The 10,147-nt window shown below is 42.3% G+C and overlaps 1 protein-coding gene across 1 annotated transcript in view; it reads right to left on the bottom strand.

Moving 5' to 3' along the window:
• Positions 1-4,890: 4,890 nt before the first annotated feature.
• Sfxn1-3 (Sideroflexin-1-3) overlaps positions 4,891-10,147 on the bottom strand; it is a 94,167-nt gene continuing 88,910 nt past the window's right edge. The window contains exon 9 of the mRNA XM_080266914.1: positions 4,891-5,385. Coding sequence (XP_080123040.1) covers positions 5,326-5,385 — 60 coding nt within the window. The 3' untranslated portion in view covers positions 4,891-5,325. The remainder of the gene's footprint in view (positions 5,386-10,147) is intronic.

Genomic DNA, 10,147 nt, shown 5'->3' with positions numbered 1-10,147 from the left:
ACTCCGGTACGGCCTGTGGACCCTCCAGGGAAACGTCGTCTGTGGCATTTTGGAGCCGCGGACTGGGAGGCCCTCAGGCAGTACTTCTTTGATTTTCCCTGGAATGATTATTGCTTCCATGGCCGTGAGCCATCTGAGCGTGCCTTGCGCATTACGGAGGTTATTCTCTCGGGCATGGAAGCATACATTCCTTTCTCATATCCTTTGACTAACGCAAGAAAGCCTTGGTTTAATCACGCTTGTTCTAATGCTGTCCGCAACAAGGAGAGGGCCTACAAAAGGTACCGGAGCCAACCCACCACTGAATCACATCGTCTTTATGTTTCTGCCTGGAATTGTGTTAAGTCTGTTCTTCGCTCTGCTAAAAATAATTTCATCCGTACTAAATGCTCTCAACTCTCCAACTCAAATTCTTCCCGCTCCTTCTGGCACCTTGCCAAAAACCTTTCTGACAACTTTACCTCATCATCCTTCCCTCCTCTTTTCTATTCTGATGGTTCTGTAGCTATTTCTTCTACTGATAAAACAGATCTCTTCGCACAGTCTTTCTCCTCCAATTCCACCTTAGACGATTCCGGTGCTGTTCCACCATCACTTCCCCCCTCTGACTTCCTCATGGCTAACATTAAAATTTCTTCAGCTGATGTATTTTCTGCCATCACTGGCCTCAGTACTAACAAGGCATATGGGCCTGATGGGGTCCCTCCTGTTGTTCTCAAGAACTGTGCTTCTGTGCTTACACCCTGCCTAGGCAAACTCTTTCGCCTTTGTCTGTCAACTTGTACCTTTCCTTCTTGCTGGAAGTTTGCTTTCATTCAGCCAGTCCCAAAGAAGGGTGACCACTCCCAACCCTCCAACTCTCGTCCAATTGCTTTAACGTCCTGTATTTCAAAAGTTTTCGAGTCAATTCTCAATAGAAAAATTTTAAGGCATCTTTCCTATCACAACCTTCTTTCCGATCGTCAGTATGGGTTCCGTCAGGGACGCTCCACTGGCGATCTTCTCACCTACCTTTCAGACTCCTGGTCATCCTCCTTTCGGGACTTTGGCGAAAGCTTTGCCATTGCACTTGACATCTCAAAGGCTTTCGATCGAGTCTGGCATAAATCTTGAATTTCCAAACTGCCCTCCTACGGTTTCTCTCCTTCTATCTGTGCCTTCATCGCTAGCTTCCTTTCTGGTCGTTCTATAGCTGCTGTTGTAGACGGCCGTCGTTCTTCTCCTAGATCTATCAACAGTGGTGTTCCTCAGGGTTCTGTCCTATCACCAACTCTCTTCCTTTTATTCATCAGTGATCTTCTAAGCTGTACATCTAACCCTATCCACTCATACGCTGATGACTCCACCCTTCACCTTTCCATTCGGTTCCCGCAACGCCCATCTCAGCAGTTACTTCAACAAACAAGGGATGAGGCTATGGCACACCTAATGTCTGACTTGGCTTGTATCTCTGACTGGGGTAAAAATAATATGGTTGTTGTTAATGCATCTAAGACTCAGTTCTTACACCTATCAACCTGACAAAATCTTCCACAGGTATACCCACTGTTTAATAATATTCAGCTTAATCTTGCATCATCGTTGAACATGCTTGGGGTTTCATTTACTCGGGACTTATCTTGGAAAGATCATATTACATCTCTTGTAAAATCTGCTTCCAATAGGTTGGGTGTGCTAAGTCGACTCCGCTCTTTCTTTACCCCTGCACAATTGTTGACTCTATACAGGGGTTTTCTCCGCCCATGTGTGGAGTACAACTCTCATGTGTGGGGAGGCTCCCCACATACAGCTCTTCTCGATAGGGTGGAGTAAAAGGCTTTTCGTCTCATTAACTCTCCTGCTCTTACTGACTCCCTTCAACCTCTGTCTCTTTGCCGCACTGTTGCGTCTTTATCTCTTTTCTATCGCTACTTTAATGGTCACTGCTCCTCTGAACTGTCTGCTTGCATTCCTCCACCTCTATGACGGGCGCGTAGCACCCGTCTGGCAGCAAACTCTCATCCCTTTTCCGTCCAACTCTCTAATGCAAGAGTTAACCGTTACTCCCTGTCTTTCATTTATGCAACAGGTCAGCTCTGGAACTGTCTCCCTATGTATGTATTTCCTGCTGCCTATGAACTCCAGTCTTTCAAACGCAGTGTGTCGAGGCATCTCAAAATGATCGGATCTTGAATTTGGCTCTCTATTGTATTTTGTTTTTCTCTTGGAGGGAACTGTTACTGTGGGCTCATGGCCTTTGGCTCCTTCTTCCTCACATAAAAAATAATAAATAAATAAATAAATAAATAGATTTTTACCATGAATAATATCGGTCTCACCAGCATGGATATATGCCAGCGTGACAGTCAGAGCGTTCGCTTTTCTCTGTGACTGCTAACATAAATTGCCATAATGTATATATTAACAGAAAGCAAATTTACTGTAGACTGACATGGTGCTATCAAATTTCACATACCTCTAATACTTTTCTTTTTACAAATATTTTTCTATGACAGGGTGTGCGATTTTTCTTTTCAGCTAACTTCTACTTGTCCTATTGGCCTTATAGCTAGTGTACAGCAAACTCGCCCCTAGCGCGAGGGTTTCGTTCCAACCGTGGTGCGTTTGGTGCGAAACCGCGAAGTTTTAACTGCTCCTTATTTTGCTCCCTAGACCCCCTAAATATGATGTTTTGCTGTTATCTGTCATTGGTAATCAATATGAAGCACTTTAAGTGGTTAGAAGGTTTATTTAAAGTTATAACTTACAAATACAGTACTGCACAGCAAAACTTCAACATACAATATACGTAAACACCAGGCAACATTCCGATGCTGATTGGTTTCGGGACAATTCGTCGTCAAGTCAATTCGCCATCACAACAATAACAAGACAATTTGCTGTCATTAATGAAGACAGCTGTGTGTGATGCTAAAATATAATTCAAAGGCGAAATAAGTATATTTATAGAATGACGGGGAATCGTTCAGGGTGCGAATTGTCCTGACGGGGAATCGTCCATGTTTTGACAGGGAATTGTCTGACGGCGAATTGACCTGACGGAGAATTGTCTCGAAACCTGCCGATCATGGGTAATCATATAAATCAGGTTACCTGGTTACAAGGCTTTAGTTAACGCTTTAACTTTATTTAAGTGCTTTAACTTACATACTGGTACCAGAAGAGTAAATATTTATCTTACAAATACATTATCGTGGAAAATCAGTGCAGCAAATCTTTAACGAACAAATAAGAGGCAATATTCCGACGGCTATCAAGTAAACTGGTTATAAGACTTTATTTCTTGGTTTAACATTATTTAATAGTATTTTAACTTGTACATAAATTTACCAGAACAGTAATGTAAATATTTAACTGGAAAAGCAGGACACGATCACCTGATCAAAACGAACTGTGCGTGGTGCTGCGCTGATGTTCGAGGATTTAACCTTTCAAAGGCCGCCTCTCTTGCGTAAATTTATAGTTTTTGTAATGGTTCTTTAATCTCACGTTGTTTTATACGTATCTCAGCACTAACCGTGTATAACTGCAAGTGCGTTCGGCGAGAACGTGTTCGGGGCGGTTTACTGTATTTACCATTTTCAACCATACTACGATAAAGGGCAACTATTTAGCTTTAAAACGGTACAATATTCATTAGCCTACCATAAAAAATTACAGTACAGTGGCTGATTATTTACAAATATCGCTGCACGACAACGAGCTCTATGTGCACCCAGCTGAATCTGGCACAGACACAATCGGCAGAGGGCCGAAAATCTCAAAGAGTTAATCCTTATTAACTAAAAACTTTAACCAGCCAGTATACATCCATTCTAGTACTGTATTGTCCCATCAGGACTGTAAGGACCCATGGCCAAGATACTCAGTCCAGACATGTAATGCACGTATCCAATTCCTTGCTCCTTAGCAGAAGTACGGAAGCAATAGACCGTAACCACCCCTCGGAATTACACCATTATGGGCATCATTCAGCTGAAATACCTTAACTCATTAGACCACCAGGCATCTCTACAAAATTCCACTTGATTATTAGCAAGCATCACAGTCTAACATGCATTTGGTACATCAGATATGTAAGTACTCCATTCTTTCCCATCAACTGCTAATTTAATTCCATTTCTCTCATTTATACTGACTTTTCTTAAAAACCTGTCCATGTTGATACTGTACTAGATAACCATCAGGAAGTCATCCATCTGTCTCACTCCAACACTGATTCTGAACAACTGTACATATTCAAATCTTCATCTACCTACATATATGTTTTAATGCCATTAGTAATTAATGGCTCCTTACAGCATTCAGTAGCTTTCCTATCTCATCCTATCCTTAGATGGGGGGAAAAAAATGGCAGGATGATAGTGATTAGGTTTCCTTCTATACCATATTCTGTGAACCAGTATGCAAAACCTTCCACAACTCTCCCTGTTCCTTGGTTAAAATTTTCTTTTCACTCTCATAATTGCCAGAAATATGTAACATCTAAATCTTTGTGACATATGTTTTCCACTATCTGTCTCTCTTCAAACAACTGATTCACAAACTATATATACACCATATCAAAACCACCCAATTAACTGTCTGCCAGACAACCAGTAGTTTTTCCCATATAACACTCAAAAGAAACTCTCTGCCAGTTGTGAAAATCACTATGGCTGCCAGTTTTGTAAAGATGAATAAAATTTTAAGTTATGATATAAAAAATAAAACTATGGAATTTTTTAAATGTTTTTTGCTGAGGGTACTGATCAGTGAATTATATGCCTTAACTGTGCATTTTCTACATTAGCTCTCTTGTGACTAGTTCAGGCAAGATGAGAAAGTGTCCAGAGCTCTCGTTTTACATACAGAGTCTATTGTATTCCTGTTTTGTGAAAGGACTAAGCATTTTTTTTTTTTTTTTTTTTTTTTAATCCAGCTGAAATATGGTACTGGTAATGTAAAATAACAATGCCACCAATCTCCCAAGGATTTTTTTTTTTTTAATCAGTTTACATGAGAATTATCAGCATTAACCCCTTCACTATGATGATATCATTATCATTTTAATCAAGCTAATAATTTCTTTGGCTCTGCAGAGACTTCAGAGTGGAGGGCTTCGATAGCTTATTTAGTTATGTTTTCTGTATGCAGAACAAAAGCCTGTGGTATTAACATAAATACAGCATTTTGGATAAGTTTTTCTTGTAAGGAAAAGGGTCCAGTGCAATAATACAGTAACAGTATGGCTAAAACAGGAAACAGTAGGGAAGCTGCACTGCGGCCATAGGTTATACGAAATGTACAGCATACAGATGGAAAGTTATGTTGCAAGCTGGCCTCTTACAATCCTTTGTTGTAGTATACAGTATCAGGTACATCAGGGAGCTGACGAATCTTTTTCTGCAAAAGAAATTGGTACTGTAAGTAACATACAGAAAAGTACACTGCTTTTAATTTGCTGTCTATCTATTCATCTACTTATTGCCAGACACCTTAATCTCATAAGGGGTGGCCACAAACAAATTGCCTCCATGTCGCCCTGTCCCCCACCATTTCACTGGCCTGCTCCCAACTCACACCCCCATCTGTTATATACCTCTCCATTCCATCCCTCCATCTCATCCTTGGCCTCCCCTCCCTCCAACTCATTCACACACTCTCCTAGTCAGTCTCTCACTCTCCATCCTCTCCACATGGCCAAACCACCTCAGTGTGTTTCTCCTAATGCTTCCTATCATATCCACATCCACACCACAACACTCCACTAATTTTCTATCTATCTATCTGTCTATCTACTGCCAGACGCCTTAATCCCATACAGGGTGACCACAAACAAATCACCTCCACGTCACCCTGTCCCCCACCATTTCACTGCCCTGCTCCCAATTCACACCCCCCTCTCTCATATACCTCTCCACTCCATCCTTCTATCTCATCCTTGGCCTTCCCCTCCCTCTCTTCCCCTCCACCTCGCTCACATACACTCCTCTCATCAATCTCTCACTCTCCATCATCTCCACATGGCCAAACCACTTCAATGCGTTTCTCCTAACGCCTCCTATCACATCCACATCCACACCACAACGCTATTTCACTTCCTCAATTGTCAGCCTGTCTCTCCATGTGACTCCACAGGCTCCTCTCAAATAACTCATTTCCACTGCTCTCATTCTTGTGTCCCTTCAACAACGTCCAAGCTTCACTTCCATACGTTAGAGTTGGTATCACAATACTGTCATGTACTAACTTTTTCACTTCCATGCTCACTTCCTTGTTTCTTGTCACTGCCTTCAAGGAACCAGCGACCTTTCTAATTTGTTGTACCCTTTCAAGCACTTCCCCCTCCAAACTTCCATCCTTACCCATCACACTACCCAAGTACTTAAACGTACTCACATTTTCCCTTTCCTCATCATCTAACCTCACTGTACATTCATTGACTTCACTTCTCTCAAAGACCATAACTTTACTCTTCCCTACATTCACCTTTAGATTCCATTTCTTACAAACTCCCAAACTCATCTACCAAGCCTTGCAGCTCCCCTTCGTCTTCACTTAACAACAGCAGTACAGGGAGTTTCCAAACACTGCCCTCTCTGATTAGGGCCACTCCAATGTCCAGTGCCCTACCTTGTATCTCTTTTATAACCCCATCCATATACAGACTGAACAACCATGGAGACAGGACACATCCCTGTTTCAACGCAACTTCAAATAGAGAAACTCACTCGGCTCACTATCCACACGCACTGCAGCCTTAGCACCCTCATACATACTCTTCACAGAATTCAACAACTTCCCATCTACTCCATATATTCTTAATACTTTCCACAATCCTTGTCTATCTACCCTGTCACATGCTTTCTCCAAATCCATGAAGGCCGCATAAAATTTCTTTCCCTTTTCTAGAAACTTTTCCACTAAAGATCTAAGAATGAATATCTGATCTACACAACCTCTTCCCTTCCTAAAGCCTCCCTGATCTTCTCCACCTAATTCCTCTGTCATTTCCCTAACTCTGTCAATAAGTATCCTACTGTATACTTTTCCTGTTACACTACGAAGACAAATGCCCCTGTGAATACCACACATTTCTTTTTCCCCTTTCCCTTTGTACAAGCGAATAATTAATAACTGACAATTAAATACATTAATGTTAGTGGTAGGTGGTGGCGACCATCATCCACTCACTTGATGTAGTGCTGCCTACTTCTTCCTTAGCCTTTATCATTCTTTTTCTGTGCCTGCTCTCCTCCCTTCCTATTTCTCCCATCTTTCCTGTCACTTCTTATTGCTTTTCTTTCCTTTACAGGTGGCCTTACATTGAGTGACAAGCCAAATGGTTTCCTGTAAGCCAAGAAACCATTTACAACACTGGGTGGTAACCATATAACCAAACCATACGTCTCCCTACGTGTCAACAAGTGGGTTGGTGGAAGGTTAGTGTCCCTCCCTGTAAAACAAAACAAATAACTCAAAGTCAAATGGCCACCCCTTACAGGATTATGGCGTCTGGCAACAGATAGATAGACAGAATTTTAATGTATTTAATTGTCATTATTTTTATATTTCTTAATCTACAATATGCTTCCTACTGCCAAAATGCTACATCTTCATATATTTATATAACCTATGAGAACCCCCTTCACAGCTGCTGATGTAGTGTCATGGTTATGAGATGCTATCACATGGCTTGTCAAGTACGATATACCTGTACTTGATGTTCGATGATCTACCCATTATTACTGAACAAAGAATATTCCAAACAGTAACAGAGAGGGGAGGCTGAGAAGCTTACCAAGTGACTGAGCATTGCCAGCTTCAGCAAAAATAAGTACTGGCAGCATAAGTTTTACTGCAACCGAATTTCCTATACTGCATGGGGTGAGGAGATCAAAAATTGAATCAGAGGAAAAAGGAATCTTAAAGTCTCCTCCCTCCCCTCCACCTGTTGTATCCCGGGATACAGAAAGAAGGGTGTTTGCAACACCAATGCTAGGCAGTAAAGCTGCCACATCAGTTCAAAGAGCAGGGGTTATCAGCCAACCACTCCATCAATTTTGATGTAAGCAGGGAATTCTTAGAGCACAGTATTCTTTCTTCCCTATTCTAAAAAGCTGTATAAAAAAGTGAGAGAATGTGTATGTAAAGTCAACATTAACCGTAGGTATGCAATGTTTGGACTAACAAGTAAATGGTACCAAGTGACCCTTCTGAATAAACATATTCTGATAAGCCTACACAGGTCTCAGAATAACTGGATCTGTACTTTATTGTGCTAAGATCCTAAATGAAAATGCAGCTCCTAGACAGCCAATTAATTATACATAAGGATAATTACAGTACCAGTGCAGCCTGACAAAAAGGCAAAGTACTGCCACTACACAATGGAAGCTTCCCAAGAATTGACAATACTTGGAAATGGTTGAACACCATTATTATGGTGAAAGAGATAAAAGAAAAGAAGGTACACTGTGTGCAATATTTGTGCAAGTACACAAAATCACACTTCATACTAGATGCTCTTAAACCAGTACACCCGTACCCCAATTTCCGGCAGTGTTGTGTACCAGCGGGAGTGTAGTAGTAGTAGTAGTTGTTCCCTAGGCAGTCTGGCCGAACATCCCCGAGTCCCTTAGGAAGGCCATGGCCGAGACAGGGCTTTCCCACAGAGCACTCAAAGAGTGTATGTTGTGTTGTTGGCATAGGTGATTGTGTGCAATGCAGTCTTCCATAATGTGCTTAATAGTATGGGGTGCTGTGTTGCATCCTGGACAGGCAACAGCGACGGAGTCATCCAGCCTCTTCTGGTAGCTTAAGAGGGCTGGATGGTGCCCACATCTCAGCCTGGCCAGGTGGACCCTGTCCTCACGAGGAAGATAGGATTCAGGAGGGTGGATGTCAGGAGGCCGTGCATGCAGCTGTGTGTTGTCTTTAAGTGACTGAATGGAGCGCCGAGTGATCTGAGTGTCGATATGCTTCTGGAAGCTGGTTTGAGGTGGGCGAGGGGGGAGAGATGACAGTATTTGTGTATGGTATCGTGTGCTGGGTGTTGTTTTGATGTTCCTTGGTGTGGATGGATGTGTTGCCATGTTCTGTAGTGAATGTTGTGGGTTTGTGGAGGCTGCAGCAAGAAACTGGGTGCCTCTCATGTCTAGGTGATCCTTGACTTTGAGGACTTTGGTTTCTTGATGTAGGTGGTCTGTAGAGTGTTGTAGTGTGTTTTGGTCAGGTTAGAAGCCCAGGCAGGGCTTGCATAATTCATCACTGAACGTATGTATTGTTTGTATACTGTGGTGGTGGTTTCTTTGTTGTGTCCGAATGTTGTATGGGCAAGTGACCTCAGAGCATTGAGTCTTGGTGTTATATTATTTTTAATGTTTGTGATGTGTTGTTTAAATGACACTGATGTATTGTATGTTACACCAAGGATTTTGTGTGTGTGTGTGTGTGTGTGTGTGTGTGTGTGTGTGTGGTAGGGGAGTGTTGTTTATGGTGAGGTGTGGGTTGTGACTGTGTTCTGCTGTCCAGTTTGTGAGAAGAGTCACTGTAGATTTGGCTGGGGCTATTTTGAGCCTGTTTGTGGTGAACCATTCGTGTAGTGTGTTGAGGTAAGGTTGAATAATGTGTGCAGCTGTGTTTGCGTTTTGGTGTTTACATGTAAGTGTTATATCATCTGCATGGGAAGCTATGTGTATATGTGGGGTGTGGGTACGTCGTGCATGTATAGATTAAAGAGTGTAGGGGACAAAACAGATCCTTGGGGAACGGTGTTTGTGAAGTTTCTGATGTTAGAAGACTGACCGGCAAATGTTACGTGTGCACATCTGCCTGCTAAGTAGTTTGCCAGCCATCTATTTGTGTTATTGTGCATGTTTGTGTTGAGTATTTTGTTTGTGAGGTTGTGGCGGGGGATAACCAAGGACCAACATCAAATTGCCAACCAAGCCCTGCCTCACATCCCACCGCTGCCACCAATGTAATAACCGAAATGATACTTACAAATTAATCACTGTCCTGGCCGAGATTTGATCCCAGGCCCTCGCGCTTGATACGCCCGCATGTTACCACTGAGCCTAAGAGAGGATCCCCACTTTGCCTCTACGCAACGTGGGCTTTTAGACACCCCATTACACACTCTTCGCTGCCCATCTCACTTACA

Source organism: Coenobita brevimanus, chromosome 22 (assembly GCF_032717465.1).
Source record: "Coenobita brevimanus isolate Jiangsu-jjx chromosome 22, ASM3271746v2, whole genome shotgun sequence".
NCBI classification, from domain to species: Eukaryota; Metazoa; Arthropoda; class Malacostraca; order Decapoda; family Coenobitidae; genus Coenobita; species Coenobita brevimanus.
The sequence above is the reverse complement of the archived record's forward strand: the minus strand, read 5'-3'. Positions and strand labels throughout refer to the sequence as shown.